At 39.2% G+C, this 16,678-nt stretch overlaps 1 protein-coding gene across 1 annotated transcript; it reads left to right on the top strand.

The window, feature by feature from the left end:
• The first annotated feature begins 637 nt into the window (after positions 1-637).
• On the top strand, positions 638-9,728 carry LOC141564517 (uncharacterized). The gene is made up of 3 exons (XM_074307071.1): positions 638-1,082; positions 2,299-2,425; positions 4,307-9,728. Exons 1-3 carry the CDS (start codon positions 1,050-1,052, stop codon positions 6,379-6,381), a joined length of 2,235 nt encoding a protein of 744 aa, XP_074163172.1. The 5' UTR covers positions 638-1,049; the 3' UTR covers positions 6,382-9,728.
• Positions 9,729-16,678: the final 6,950 nt, after the last annotated feature.

Raw genomic sequence — 16,678 nt, 5'->3', positions numbered from 1 at the left:
TGCCCTCTATCCCATCACTCAGAACGCCATGTCCCCATCTCTACTCCCTTCTCCCTCATTTTCCCTCCTCAGCAGGATCTCTTGGGCTCCCAGCTCTCCCCCCCACTCCCCAACTACCTTCTTAGTCACACATGCTCCCTCCTACATCCCTTCAGGCTTCCCAGACATTCCCCTCCTCCCTAAGGTCCCACCTTCTTTGCAGCCTAGAATGCAGACTTCCTTCCTTCCCCCTCTCCACTGAGAAATGCCAGGGTGGGGGAGGGGCAGGTAGAATCTGAGTTCTTTAGGGAAGACTGGAATCCTGGGAAGGGGAAGGTCATTCAAAGGGATGGAGTGGGCGGGGCCATCTGCAAAATCCTCCTTCTCTGTGACCTGAGATCTCTCTCTCTGTGTCCTCTTTGAGCTGAGATCTTACTGCCTCCTTTGGTCATACTTGAGATTTTCCCACCTTCTGGGAGTTGTCTCAAAGGTCCCAGGTAGGTCTGACCCAGGGCCCCTCCTCACCTCACCCCGCTCCTGCTACCCGCCCTTCCCTTTGGGCTCATCCCACCCCCCTTCTCCTCACTCCTTGTCCAGTGTCCTCCACATTGGCAGGAGCTGGCCTCCTTCCAAGCTCAGGCTCAGGATCTCCTCCCAAAGGTCCTGGGATATCTTCTCCACTCAGGGTCACAGCTGCCTGGCCTCCCACCTCCCCTATCCTAGGAATGTCACTTGGGGTCCCTGACCCTGGGGGGGGGGGACAAGTCATCAGCCCAAATCTTCCAGCTTGGGAATCTGCCCCACCTCTCCGTGTTCCTGAGCCCTCCTTAGAAAAGTCCTTTATCCAGCCTGGTTCTGAGGAGACCCTCCCTACTCCTTCCTGGGGTGGAGTCTCTGTCCCAAGGCTGGGGCAGGGCCACCGATTGTCCCAATCCTGAAAGCTCTCTGTTTCATTCTGGGGGATCAGCTTCCAGGCCAAGAAAGGAAGGCTCTGACCCAATCCTCTATCTCTGAGATCCTTTTCTCTCCCGAGCCCATCTGGCACACGACCCAAGCCTGAAAGCAGAGAGATGGCCTCGAGCAGCCAGAGCTCCTCTTCCCAGGTGAGTGCAGCCCCTCCCCAGAGCTGAGCAGCATCGGCGTCCAACAAAGCCCTTCCTCCTATGAGAGGGAGGGAGGAGGGCCCTGGCAGGGCAGGAATTGACCTCTTGGCACTGCCCATTTCCTGCCCTAAGGACACCCGATTGCTCCCAGGAGCCCTCTCTGAAGGTCTTAGATCAAGTCAATAAATGTTTAGAAATTTGCTCTTTTGGGCACTGAGGGTGCAGAGGAAAGGAAAGAAAAAAATCCAACCTGCCCTCAAGGAGCTCCCAGGGGAGAACAGATCTCATGAGCTCTGTCCACACCTGCACTGGACAGTGTAGATGGGAGCTACTCTCAGAGGGAAGGTTCAGAAATTTGGGAGACCAAGAAAACCTTGTTTTCAGAAAGGGAGAATTTAGCAGGAGGTGAGGGCCACTTTCCATGCTATCGTTTCAAACATGCTTCCCTATTAAGCAGAGTTGTGAAAAATGAAACAGAACAAAAGAGGAGAAAAAAAGAATAAAGTAGCTAAAAGATATATTCTTCAATCACCTTCAGAGTCCATCATTTCTTTATTTGAGGCGTGGAAAGCCTTTTCCTTTGTGAATCCTTTGCCTTAGATCCTTGTGCTCCTGAGAAGAGCAGAGTCCTTCAGAGCTGATCACCAGACTGTTGCTGACTCTATATACAATCTTTTCCTGGCTCTTGTCATTTCCAGTTCCATTTATTTAGTTTTCTAATTCTTTCTCAAATCTTCCTGTTTATCTTTTCTTATTTTACAATCCTATTTTATTACATTCATATACCACAGCTTGTTCAGCCATTCCCCCAATTGATGAGAATTTCCTCAGTTTCCACAGTCCCCAGGAAAGGGCTGCTGTGACTATTTTCGCACATGTAGGCCCTTTCTCTCTTTTTATGATCTCTTTGGAATATTACAGACCTAGGGGTGCTCTATTGGATCTAAAGATCTGCACAGTTTGGTTGCCCTTTGTGCATTGTTCCAAGTTGCTCTCCGGAAAGCTTGGATCACTTCACATTTCCTCATCAGTGCAGTAGTGGCCCAGTATTCCCACATTCTTTCCAGCACTGATCGTTTTTGGTCTTATTAGTTAATTTGATAGACATGGGGCTTATCCCATTTCTGCTTCAACTTACTCTGTCTTGATATGGGTTGGACTAGATGGACTCTGGATTCTCTTTCAGCACTAAATCAAGTGACTTTTGATGGTTTAGGAGTTGGTGACAATCAAGGATATTGTGGTGGACTTCACTGAGGAGGAGTGGGAGATCTTGGACCCTTCTCAGAAAGAGCTGTACCGGGAGGTCACGCTGGAGAACGTCCAGAACCTGCTGTCCCTGGGTAAGGACCATTTCCTCTCTTTTCTTGGTGTTCCTCATCAGTTCAAAATAAGCACAAACAGCCCAGAAGTGATCCACACTGTGTGGCATCCCAGAAACTGGATTGAGTGTTCAGTCATCTGAGGGCATCAAGTTTGTATCTGTTATAGTATTGGCTGCACTTTTTAAATTACATAATTAACCCTCAGTCAAGTAACTGATGTTATCGCCACATTTTTTAGATAAACTCCATGAAAATGGGTTTAAAAGAATGGGAGAGAGTTCTAGGAAGATGTCACAATAGGACAGGACATACTTAGCTCCCTAACCATCTCCCCTAAAACAAAAAATAAATGCCTCACAATTCATTTTGAGCGGCAACGTGAAGCAGAAGTTTTCTAGGCCTTAATAGCATCTTAGGAGAGACCTGATCATCCTAGACAGAGATTTGACTCAAATAAAGGGCTATACACTCTAGGCAGACTCTGCTAAGGTAGCCAAGAGTAAGCTTCAGGGGCATCTGCATTGGGGTGGGGGCTCAGCCTCCAAAACTTTTACCTCTGATTCAGTGAGGGGAAGGAGCGGGCAATTGAAAGAGAAAAAGAAAGGGCCCTGATCTAGATTAAGCTTCTCAGTTTAAGATCTCACATCTCAATGCTCAAAGGGATAGCAATAGGTGGTTTGTAATGAAGAAATTAAAAGTGTTTACCACCTTATGAGAAAATATTCTAAGTTGTTATTGATTAGGGACATGCAAATCAAAAACATTATTTTAATATCATGTTAGGAACACTAATATCTTTTTATATATATATATATATATATATATATATATATATATATTTTGTAATATTATCCCTTGTATTCATTTTTCCAAATTACCCCCCCTCCCTCTATTCCCTCCCCCCGACGACAGGCAATACCATACATTTTACATGATGAACACTAATATCTTGCTGCTGAAATTATGAACTGATCCACTCAATTTGGAGAACAATATGGATGTAGAGTTACAAAAGTATATATGCCCCTTGACTTCCATATACACTATTAGGAAAAAAGAAGCAAATAAAAATGAACTTTCTCTGTCTTTATTTACTGGGCCACAAAAAACAACATGTCTGTAACCTTTGCTTATGCTTTTAGGAGAGTTAACCACTGCCTTCCCAGAGATGTGGAATCTAAAGTAATCTTTTAAATCTTGTAGAGTTTTCATTTTTCATTCAATGCCTTCTGAATTTCCTCATTACTTTCATCATACTCATTTGGATGTTCACTTTTTCCCCTTATGAGTAAATGTGGTACTATCCAACATATCTCTAAAAGCAGTCTACTCCTTATCTGCTCTATAGTTTTCATTTGTGAGTTGGCTGAGTTTCTCTCTAATTGGGAAAAATTATTCCAGCACAAAGAAGACTGCTGTCTAATCTACTGTTATTAAGTATTTGATAGTCATCTTGGCCTTGGGCCTCTGCCTTTGCTAAGTGTGTATATTTCATTGGGAAAGGATAATTCTCTGATTGGTCCAGTACTCTTCATGTCTCACACATTATCTATCTCTGTTGTGTTATTATTATTATTATTACCATTTTTGCTGAGCTAATTGGGGTTAAGTAAGTTGCCTAGGGTCACAAAGCTAGGAAGTGTAAGTGCCTGAGGCTAGATTTGAACTCAGGTCTTCCTGCTTTCAGGGCTGGTGCTCTATCCACTGCACCACCTAGCTGCCTCCAGTCTGTCTCTTCTTAAAAATGACTTGGATTATTATAAGCCATTGCTTGCACTGAGTACACCTATAAAGTTTTGTATAGTTAGTATGGTCACAAGCTGCAGTGATTCTTATGTTACATTACTATTTGTGTTTATACATGTGTGTATGTCTTTTTGTGTATGTGTTTTTCTTCAGATGTAGAAACTGGGTTCACAGTAAATGAGATGACTAAAAAGCTGGGAATTTCTATGAAAGAACAAGACCTGCAATTATTCATGAATGATTGTCCCTGTGACTTCAATTGGAAGGAATTGCATGATTTTATTCTCAAAGAAGATAAACATCCAAAGAGTGATTGTGAATTGTATGAATTTGGAAAGAGATCCAGATGTTCTTCTGTTCTAAATCACTGTAAGAAAAGGACCTCAGGAAGTGATTACAAGAAATGCTTCACTGAAGAGATAGATCCCTTGGTTCCAGGTAATCAATGGGATGTAGCTGTGAAGTGCACTTCAGACTTCAGTGGCCAGCAGAAAAGTGATACTGAAGAAATGCTTTCCATAACCAATAAAAGTGAGAAGGCTTTCAGTGAGAACTCTATTCTCTTTACTCAGCAGCACATGTGTATTAGAAAAGAACGTTGTGAATGTAATGCATGTGAAACAACTTCATCCTGTCATTCATCTCTTTCTTACCACCTTGGAATGAAAGGATATGGATATGATCAGTGTGGGAAAGCCTTTGCTTGGAATCCAGCTCTTGCTAGCCCGCAGAAGTCCCATACTGGAGAGATGTCTCATGAAAGTACTGAATGTGGGCGAGCTTTCCATTACAGATCATTCCTGCTTGACCATCAGAGAATCTACCCTAGAGAGAAGTCTTATTTGAGTCTTCAGTGTGGGAAGCCTTATGTATGCAATCAATGTGGAAAAACTTTTACAGATACCTCCATTCTAGCAAAACATGAGAAAACCCACACTGGCAAGAAACGTTTTCAATGTAATCAATGTGGAAAGGCGTTTATATCCAGCTCCAATCTTGCTGCACATCAGAGAATCCACACTGGAGAGAAACCTTTTAAATGTAATCAGTGTGGAAAGGCTTTTACATCCAGCTCCAATCTTGATGCACATCAGAGAATCCACAATAAAGACAAACCTTTTAAATGTAATCAGTGCAGAAAGTCTTTCATATGTAGTTCCAGTCTTGCTGCACATCAGAGAATCCACACTGAAGAGAAACCTTTTAAATGTAATCAGTGTGAACAGGCCTTTATGTTCAACTCCCATTTTGTTACACATCAGAGAATCCATACTGGAGAGAAACCTTTTAAATGTAATCGGTGTGGAAAGGCTTTTCCATCCAGCTCCAATCTTGGTAGACATAAGAGAATACACACTAGAGAGAAACCTTTTAAAGGTAATCAGTTTGGAAAGGCTTTCACATGCAGTGTCACTTTTGCTAGAAATCAAAGAATCCACACTGGAGAGAAACCTTTTAAATGTAATCAGTGTGGAAAGGCTTTCACATGGAGTGTCAGTCTTACTGCACATCAGAGAATCCACACTGGAGAGAAACCTTTTAAATGTAATCAGTGTGGAAAGGCTTTCACATGGAGTGTCAGTCTTACTGCACATCAGAGAATCCACACTGGAGAGAAACCTTTTAAATGTAATCAATGTGGAAAGGCTTTCACATCCAGCTCGCATCTCATTAGACATCAAAGAATCCACACTGGAGAGAAACCTTTTAAATGTAATCAATGTGGAAAGGCTTTCACATGCAACTCGGATCTTGCTGCACATAAGAGAATCCACACTGGAGAGAAACCTTTTAAGTGTAATCAGTGTGGAAAGGCTTTCACAAGGAGTTTCAGTCTTGCTGCACATCAGAGAATCCATACTGGAGAGAAACTTTTAAAATGTAATCAGTGTGGAAAGGCTTTCATAAGCAGCTCCTATCTTGTTACACATCAGAGAATCCACACTGGAGAGAAACCTTTTAAATGTAATCAGTGTGGAAAGGCTTTCACATCCAGCTCCCATCTTACTAGACATCAGAGAATCCACACTGGAGAGAAACCTTTTAAATGTAATCAGTGTGGAAAGGCTTTCACATCCAGCTCCCATCTTACTAGACATCAGAGAATCCACACTGGAGAAAAACCTTTTAAATGTAATCAGTGTGGAATAACTTTCACATGGAGTGTCAGTCTTGCTAGACATCAGAGAATCCACACTGGAGAGAAACCTTTTGAATGTAATCAGTAAGGAAAAACTTTCACATGTAGTTTCAGTCTTGCTAGACATCACAGAATCCACACAGGAAAGAAACCTTTTAAATGTAATCAGTGTGGAAAGGCCTTTATATCCAGCTCTAATCTTGTTGTACATCAGAGAATCCACACTGGAGAGAAACCTTTTAAATGTAATCAGTATGGAACGGACTTTATATCCATCTCCCATCTTGCAAGAAAGCATAGAGTCCACACTGAAGTGAAAGGTTTTTTTTTGATGATTTTTTTGTTGGTTTTTTTTTTTTTTTGTTTTGTTTTGTTTTTTTTTTTGTTTTTTCTATTTTAGATAGTAAAGATTAGCAGTGGGAACCATAGTAGCCATAGCATTATTCCTCCCCTGATACTCTAATCTAAAATCATAAGGAAGCTATTATTACAGTAATGATACATGCAATAGAACAGAAGTACTGAGAAAGCCTTGAAAAATGTTTTATTGAATTCATTACAACTCAAAAAAGATATTCAGGCCTTGCCCATTTGTTTCTTGATGTATTTTTCTGTTTTGTGTAAATTTAAAGAAATCAGATATTGATGGTTTTCTGTTAGCATTTTCACCAGTATTGAAGATATTATTACAAAAATTATTAGAAGAAATCATAAAATTATTTTCATGACATTCTCTATCTTTTAAATGTACATCTTGAATCAAGAATTCTGCTAGTTACATTTCTAGATTATACACAACACTTTACTTGTATTTTAAAAACAAATATTTGTATAGAAAAAAAAAATCCTTGTATGTCTCTCACCCACCTGAAATAGAGAATGACAAAAAAAGTAAGTCTTCTCATTATAAATATTTTTAATCCATGCAAAATTCCTGCACTATCTAATCCCAAAATATATTTATCTCAAATATATTCTTGAGCAATTTTTATTCAGGAGATGGCATAAATCTTTTCTGTTCTAATCTTTGGCCTCTTTCTCATGTCTTTTGTTTTCAGTGTCATTCATTCAGAATTGAGGTAGAATCCCCTTTCCTATTCTTGTTTTTTGGCTAAAGAAATGGGTGTTAAGTGACTTGCCCAACTAGGAAGTGTTAAGTATCTGAGGTCAGATTTGAACTCAAGTCTTATTAATTAGGAAAAAATGTTCCAGCAGAAAAAAAACTCTAATTTACTGTCATTAAGTATTTGGTATGCCTTGGGCCCCTGCCTTTGCTGAATGTGTATATTTCATTGGGAGAGGATAATTCTCTGACTGGTCCAGTACTTAGAGATTCATGTCTCACATATGATCTATCTCTCTTTTATTATTATTATTACAATTTTTGCTGAGGCAATTGGGGTTAAGTGAGTTGCCCAGGGTCACAAAACTAGGAAGTGTAAGTGTGTGAGCCCAAATTTGAACTCAGGTCTTCCTGCTTTCAGGGCTGGTGCATTATCCACTGCACCACCTAGCTGCCTTCAATCTGTTTCTTCTTAAAAATGACTTGGGATATTAAAAGCCGTTGCTTGCACTGAGTTCACCTGTGATGTTTTGTATATTTAGTTTGCTGACAAGCTGCAGTGACTCTTATCTTACATTACTATTTTGGTTTATACATGTGTGTATGTCTTTTTGCGTATATGTTTGTCTTCTTCAGATGTAGAAATTGGGTTCACAACAAATGAAATGAGTAAAAAGCTGGGAACTTTTGTGAAAAAACACCTGCAAAGATTCATGGATGATTATCCCTATGACTTCAATTGGAAGGAATTGCATGATTTTATTCTCAAAGAAGATAAATATCCTAAGGGTGATTGTGAATTATATGAATTTGGAAAGAGATTCAGATTGTCTTCTGTTCTAAATCACTGTAAGAAAATGACCCCAGGAAGTGATTATCTTCAAGGTAGTGAATACAAGAAATGCTTCATTGAAGAGGTAGAGTTCTTGGTTCCAGGTAATCAATGGGATATAGCTGTAAAGTGCATTTCATACCTCAGTGGCCAGCAGAAAAGTGATACTGAAGAAATGCTTTCCATTATTAAGAAAAGTGAGAAGGCTTTCAGTTTAAACTCTATTCTCCTTATTCATCAGCACATGTGTATTAGAAAAGAACCTGATGAATATAATGTATGTGAAGCAACCTCATCCAGTCATTCATCTCTTTCTTTCCACCTTGGAATGAAAAGATATGATCAGTGTGGGAAAGCCTTTGGTTGGCATCTAGCTCTTGCTAGTCCTCAGAAGGCTCATACTGGAGAGGTGTCTCATGAATATACTGAATGGGGGAGAGCTTTCTATTACAGATCATTCCTGCTTGACCATCACAGAATTCATCGTAGAGAGAAGTCTTATTTAAGTCTTCACTGTGGAAAAAGTTGTATAGATATCTCCTGTCTAGGAAAACATAAGGAAACCAACTCTGGAGAGAAGGCTTATGAATATAATCAGTGTAGAAAGACTTTTAGATTGAGCTCCCATCTTGCTACACATCAGAGAATCCACACTGAAGAGAAACATTTTAAAATTGATTACTTTTGAAAGGTTTTCACACAGAGTACCAGTCTTGCAGAACATTGTTGAATTCACACAAGAGAGAAACCTTTTAAATGTAATCAGTGAGGAAACTTCCCGCTTCCATCTTGGTAGACATCACAGAATCCACTGCAGTGAAATTATTATTTTTTTAGGATTGGTGTTGTTTTCTTTCTTTCTTTCTTTCTTTTTTTTTTTTTCATATTTTGGATAGGTTAGCAGTGGGAAGTGTACTAGCCATGGGATTGTTTCTCCCCTCATCCTCTAATCTAAAATAATAAGGAAGGCATTATTACAGTAATACATGAAATAGAATAGATGGACTGAGAAAGCTTTGAAAAAATGTTTTATTGAATTCATTACTACTCAAGAAATCCAGACTTTGCAGATTTGTTCTTTGGCATATTTTTCTGTTTTGTGATAAAGAGGGCCATATACACCCAGAGAGAGGATGTGGGAACTGAATATGGACCACACCATAGTATTCTCATTCTTTTCTTGCTATTCACTTCCATTTTGTTTTCTTTCTCAGAGTTTTTTTTTTTCCCCGACTCTTCTTTACCCAATTTTTTCTTTTGCAGCAACGTACCTGTATATATATGTATGTGTATATATATTGGATTTAACATAAATTTTAACATATTTAACATATATGGGACTACCTGCCTTCAAGGGGAGGGGATGGGGGCAAGAAGGGAAACATTTGGAACAAAAAGGTTTGCAAGGGTCAAAGTTGAAAAATAACCTAGACATGTTTTATAAATAAAAAGCTTTAATAAAATGTAAAATAATGATAATAATAACTGTGTGATACTTTACATTCTATTTCATTTTTTCTTGCATTTTAGGGTTTTTTTTGTTTTTACCGATTTTTGATGTCTCATCCGTATTAGCTTTTCTTTGCCTCATTTTAGTTTTTAATGCATGATTTTCTTCAGTCTGTTTTTTTTTTTTTTTTTGTTGTTATTGTTGTTGTTGTGTTTTTTATTTATTTATTTTTTTTGATGAGGCAATTGGAGTTAAGTGACTTGCCCAGGATCACACCCTCAATTGGCCTTTAAAAATCTCTTTTTATTTGATTAATTCTTCTTTTCAATAATGAACGAGAAACAGTTACAGAATAAGGATTGGGCAGATTCAAATGTCTCCCCAGCCAGTATATCCTGACCTCTGAATGGGCTTTAGAGGGCTGAGTGAAATAGGAATCAGGGCAAGAATGTGCCATCAAAGGTCACTTCTTATTCCTTGAAGGCTGGGGACTGCTACCTGATTTCTCTGACCATCTGGCTGAGACCTACCTGAGGAGTACAAGCACAGCACTGGATTTCTGGGAGACAGTTAATGTCTCAATTAAAAATAATTAAGCCTCTTGAGCTTCTTTTGTAAGCTGGTATGTTGAGTCTAAAGTAGTGTCTCCTCTTAAAATGCCATATAATGGTTTTAATTGATAGGTAGTTAAGCCTAACACGGGACATATTCCATTGGATATCTCCTATCAATTTTGGAAAGTCATTTAAGGTGTTCAACTTCTCTGTTCTTAAAGTTTTTGTAATGTAAGCACCTTAGGATATTTTTCATATCCTAAATATTGAAAAGGAGCATGCCTTTGATGTGGGAAAACTGGGACACTGATGCATTGCTGGTGGAGTTGTGAAAGAATCCAACCATTCTGGAGAGCAATTTGGAACTATGCCCAGAAAGTTATCAAAATGTGCATACCCTTTGACCCAGCAGTGCTACTACGGGGCTTATATCCCAAAGAAATACTGAAAAAGGGAAAGGGACCTGTATGTGCCAAAATTTTTGTGGCAGCCCTGTTTGTAGTGGCTAGAAACTGGAAGATGAATGGATGTCCATCAATTGGAGAATGGTTGGGTAAATGATGGTATATGAATGTTATGGAATATTATTGTTTTGTAAGAAATGACCAACAGGAGGAATACAGAGAGGCTTGGAGAGACTTACATCAACTGATGCTGAGTGAAATGAGCAGTACCAGAAGATCATTATACACTTCAACAATACTGTATGAGGATGTATTCTGATTGAAGTGGATATCTTCAACATAGAAAAGAGCTAATTCAGTTCCAGTTGAACAATGATGGACAAAATCAGTTACACCCAGAGAAGGAACACTGGAAATTGAATGTAAACTGTTTGCACTATTGTCTCTCAACCCAGGTTACTTTTACTTTATGAATCCAATTCTTACCTTGCAACAAGAAATTCGGTTTTACACACATATATTGTGTATATATTGTATCTAGGATATATTGTAACACATTTAACATCTATGGGATTGCCTGTCATATAGGGGAGGGAGTAGAGGGAAAGAGGGGAATAATCAGAAAAGAAGTGAGTACAAGGGATAATGTTGTTAAAAAAAATTCCCATGCATATGTACTGTCAAAAAATTATAATTATAAAATTAATTAAAAAAAACACGAGGGATAGAGTGAAAGAACAAACAGAATAAATAGGGGGAATAAAATTTACAATAGTAATTGTAAACAAAAAAATTCAAAGTAAATTTCTCTGACATAATATTATTGTTCACTGGGAAATAATAACCAAGCATGCTCTCAGGTAAAAAAAAGAAGAGAAAATAGAAAAACTGGAAAGTTCTCTATAATCAAAGTGAAATATACATTATACAAAGTAATACTAATGTTCTGGGGCGATCAGCTGTAAATGACTGTTATTCTCAGTAGTACAATCATCCACTGTAATGTTCTCCAAAATGTAATTGTTCTCTGGGAGCAGGTTTTTTGAGGGGCTTCTGGGAGCAGCCTTAGTTTTAGTTCACTTCAATAATCACCCCAAATGCATGCAGGAGTTAAAATTCAGGCCCTTTATTTTCTCCTTCAAAGTCTTGTCTCTTTTCCTGGGCCCAGTATTAGCTTTCTTAGAGGCCTATCTCTTTCTTTGGTTACTAGAGCTCTCTCCAAATGTCTCCAGCCAGCACAAAGGAATGAATTTTTTCTCCTCAGAGAGGGGGATTGTGGGTTTCTGACTTGTGAATCTCCTGGAAGTCCAAAAGTGGGCTTGTCTTTTAGTGCGCTTGTGAAGTCCTCCTTAGATATGCGCTCTAAAGGTGTGAATGTGTGAACTAATGTGTGAACTCCTTTAAATGTGTGAACTAAGTAAATAAGCATTAGCACATTGTTTCAAGTTCTGGCCCATAATATCTCCTGTTTTCTTTTGATTTAGAACATAAGGTGGTCATGACCTCCCTGACTTCTCAAGGAGGTGAGACCCTAAAAAAAAGAAGGTGATCACGCCTTCCCTGACTGCTCAAAAAAGAAGTGAAAACACCATAAAAAGGAAGTGGTCACACCCTCCCTGACATCTCAGGAAGGGAGATGAAAACACCAAAGAAAATGGGAAATCAAATCAGATTAGCAGGCTTCTGAAGGGGCTTATTCTTAAAACAGGTATATATAAATCCATCAGTATTGGAGGTATTACACATACTTACATAAGTTACATAAGCACATAGCAATATGGCACAGACTAGAAGTGATATAACAAATAACATGAGTCAGCTTGAGGAATTATACATGTCCATAAGTCCTAAAAAAAGTACAAAAGGAATCCATTGTCCATTACTTCATGTGCCAGGAATCCAATAATCCCTGCAAACTTTGAAGTCTTGCAATAGTCTTATCTTGTGTTAGGGAATCCAGTGGTTCCTGCAGATTTTGTTCTTAGGTCTTCTCCTTTGTTTTCAGATTTTTCTCTTTTTCTGTTTCTCTCCAGGTGCTTGTTGCCACCCATCTGTTTCCTTCTGTCTGTTAAAATACAAGCAAACCCTCTGTCCTAGGTAGTTAACCTGTCTAATTCCCTTCTATGTGCCACTTCCTAAATCTCTTCTCATCCTCTGGAACTGTTTGCATATTGGACACTGACCTGTTGGTTTAAAAGGCCTGTATTCTCCCCAAGTGTAATCCATTTCTACTATCTGATTGCTTTTCTATTGGCTGATCAGGTAATCCCTTTCTTCCATGTGATTCTTTTTCCACTGATAGATCACATCAGAGTCCTGACCTTCTAAAGGCTCTTTGGGTGTAACCTCAGTTGCCATCATGCCCCACCTATCTTTTGACTGATATCTTGGAGCTGGGCTCCACCTCTCATTTTCCTGGGTCAATCTACATTCTGAGGCCCAGAGGAAACTCTTGGGACATTTTGGACATGGAGTTTTAGTTCTTTTCTCAGCCTGTTTTCTCACTCTATTTCCATATCTACACTGAGTTCTTAGATGTCCAACTTTTTCCATAAGTGAAAATATTGACGACTTTCTGTAGAAGTCCCTTGCCAGGAGGGACCCCGTCTTTCCATGTTCATCATGGTCTGGGTATAATAATTATTTGTGCCCATTGTGGCACAGCATCTTATGATCTCCTCTAATGGAGCACCTTTGTGTAGTGCCCATATATTTCTGTTGCAAACCTCATTGGCATTTTCCATAGCCAGATGTCTGGTCATTATTTCTGTAGCTGCATTCTCTCCAATAGTTCTTCTGACAGCAGTTTGCAGACCTCCCACAAAATCCACAAAAGGTTCATTGGAACCTTGCTCTATTTTTGTGAAAGTCTCCCCTGGATCTTTCTGTCCAGGGAGGGAACCCCAAGCTTTTATTGCAGCCTTAGAAATTTGCTCATACACTGTTATGGGATACTAAATCTGTTCTGAAATCTCTCCATACTGAACTTCACCTGCTAGTTGTTCAAAAGTGAATTGTGTGTTAACTCCTACTTCCCTATTGATCTGACTTGAATCTTAAATAATTTATGATAATTCCAAAAGCCACAACAAGTATTGTCCACGTTCTAAACATATCCTTGCTATGTATTTCCAATCATTCGGGGTTAGGATTTCATAAGCCGAACTATATAGTAACATCTTAACATAAGATGATGTAGCCCCAGAAAGAGTGTATTCTTAATTTTATCCAGATTAAAAGGAGTGTATCTTTTCCTTTTTTGACCTGAAGAGTCAAGCTCTTCAATCACAGGGCATGCATCTAAAAAATCACATCCTGTCCTTCTTTCTTAGCCTTCACCAATGCTTTTTCTAATCTTTTCATAAGCTGCTTAATAGGTGATTCTGTTTGTGTCACTGCCTCTTCCCCTCCTCCTTCTTCCTCCATCCATGAAGGATTAATTGAGGGAGGAGATGGGAAATGCTCCTGTTGCTCAGAATTGTACTTAATTCCATTGTTATCTGATTCATCCTTTTCACCTTGTTTTGTGGGATCCTCCCCCTTCCTGTTCTTTCTTCCTTTTCTTTACTCTAACACTTTTTAAAGCCACCTGGATTAAATTGTATTATGAAGTGTATCTTTGGAAATTGAGTTTGGATTGGAATTGCAGTGTTCACCTAGTTGCTCTCCTACTAATTTCCATTCATCTAGATCCAATTCTTTTTCCACAGAAAAACAACAACATATGACCTGCACAGTTTTTAAAAGCTCAGAGATCTCCTCCAAAATTATAATCAATCCTTGGCTTTTCATAACCTTGACAATGCTCTCTAAACATTTTCTTTGAACAGAAACAGAAGACTGTTTTCTAAAAATTTGCCCCATTTTGCTGAAATTCTACTTTAGCTCTTTAACAAAATTTCCTTGTTACTCACCCTTATTTCTGGGTCAGAGACACTTTTCCACTGAAATCTAGATTTTTCACTGGAATCAGGATCATGTCTGCCCCACCTTGGGCACCAAAATGTGATGTTCTGTTTCTCTTGAGTGTAATGGTTCTCATGGGGGCAGATTTCTTGGGGAGCTTCTGGAGACAGCCTTAGTTTCTGTTCAGTTCAGTAATCCCAAATCCAGCCAGGAGTTAAAGTCCTTTACTGTCTCTTTCCAAATCTTATCTCCAGATCCTTTATTTTCACCTTCAAGTCTTGTTTCCTTCACTTGGGGCTCAGCTAGCTTTCTTAGAAGACTCTCTCTCTCTTTGGTTCCTGAGACCTCTTCTCAGAGTGTCTCCAGCCAGCACCACTGTCAAATCTCTAATGACTCTCAACTCTAAATCTCCTAAAGTGTAGGAATCAGACTCCACCTCCAAGAGTGGGGAATTGTGTATTTCCCACAAGTCAGTCCTAGTTTTGAATCTCCCAGAAGTCTATGAGCAGGCATTTCCTTTAGACTTGTGAATCTCTCCACTGAAATCCTGGCTCTCTGAATCTCCTCAAGTTTCCCTGAAGTTCTCCTGGGAAGTCCTTTCCTTGACTCCACCCAGATTATGACCCTCCTCACTGAATCCTGGCTCCTTATATCCTTCCAGAAAATGGGCTTATGAGTACTCCCTGGAGGCAATTGGGGTTAAGTAAATTGCCTAGGGTCACAAAGCTAGGAAGTGTAAGTGCCTGAGGCCAGATTTGAACTCAGGTCTTCCTGCTTTCAGGGCTGGTGCTCTATCCACTGCACCATTTAGCTGCCTCCAGTCTGTCTCTTCTTAAAAATGACTTGGATTATTATAAGCCATTGCTTGCACTGAGTACACCTATGAAGTTTTGTATAGTTAGTATGGTCACAAACTGCAGTGACTCTTATCTTACATTACTATTTTTGTTTATACATGTATGTATGTCTTTTTGTGTATATGTTTGCCTTCTTCAGGTGTAGAAACTGGGTTCACAGTAAATGAAATGAGTAAAAAGCTGGGAACTTTTGTGAAAAAACATCTGCAAAGATTCATGGATGATTATCCCTGTGACTTCAATTGGAAGGAATTGTATGATTTTATTCTCAAAGAAGATAAATATCCAAAGAGTGATTGTAAATTGTATGAATTTGGAAAGAGATCCAGATGTTCTTCTGCTCTAAATCACTGTAAGAAAAGGACCTCAGGAAGTGATTACAAGAAATGCTTCACTGAAGGGGTAGAGCCCTTGGTTCCAGGTAATCAATGGGATGTAGCTGTGAAGTGCACTTCATACCTCAGTGGCCAGCAGAAAACTGATACTGAAGAAATGCTTTCCATAACTAATAAAAGTGAGAAGCCTTTCACTGAGAACTCTATTCTCCTTATTCATCAGCACATGTGTATTAGAAAATAACCTGATGAACATAATGTATGTGAAGCAACCTCATCCAGTCATTCATCTCTCTCTTTCCACCTTGGAATGGAAGGATATGGATATGATCAGTGTGGGAAAGCCTTTGCTTGGAATCCAGCTCTTGTTAGCCTGCAGAAGACCCATACTGGAGAGATTCTCATGAAAATACTGAATGTGGGCGAGCTTTCCATTACAGATCATTCCTGCTCGACCATCAGAGAATCTACCCTAGAAAGAAGTCTTATTTGAGTCTTCAGTGTGGAAAGCCTTATGTATGTATATTATCAATGTGGAAAAACTTTTACAGATATCTCCATTCTAGCAAAACATGAGAAAACCCACACTGGCAAGAAACGTTTTCAATGTAATCAATGTGGAAAGGCTTTTATATCCAGCTCCAATCTTGCTGCACATCAGAGAATCCACAATGGAGAGAAACCTTTTAAGTGTAATCAGTGTGGAAAGGCTTTCACATGGAGTGTCTGTCTTGCTAGACATCAGAGAATCCACATTGGAGAGAAAACTTTTAAATGTAATCAGTGTGAAAAGACTTTAACATGCAGTGTCAGTTGCTGTACATCAGGGAATCCACACTGGAGATAAACCTTTTAAATGTAATCAGTGTGGAAAGGCTTTCACATGTAGTTCTAGTCTTGCTAAACATCAGAGAATCCACACTGGAGAGAAACCTTTTAAATGTAATTAATGTGGAAAGGCTTTCATATTCAGCTCCTATCTTA

Source organism: Sminthopsis crassicaudata, chromosome 3 (genome assembly GCF_048593235.1).
Source record: "Sminthopsis crassicaudata isolate SCR6 chromosome 3, ASM4859323v1, whole genome shotgun sequence".
Classification (NCBI taxonomy): Eukaryota; Metazoa; Chordata; class Mammalia; order Dasyuromorphia; family Dasyuridae; genus Sminthopsis; species Sminthopsis crassicaudata.
The sequence above is the reverse complement of the archived record's forward strand: the minus strand, read 5'-3'. Positions and strand labels throughout refer to the sequence as shown.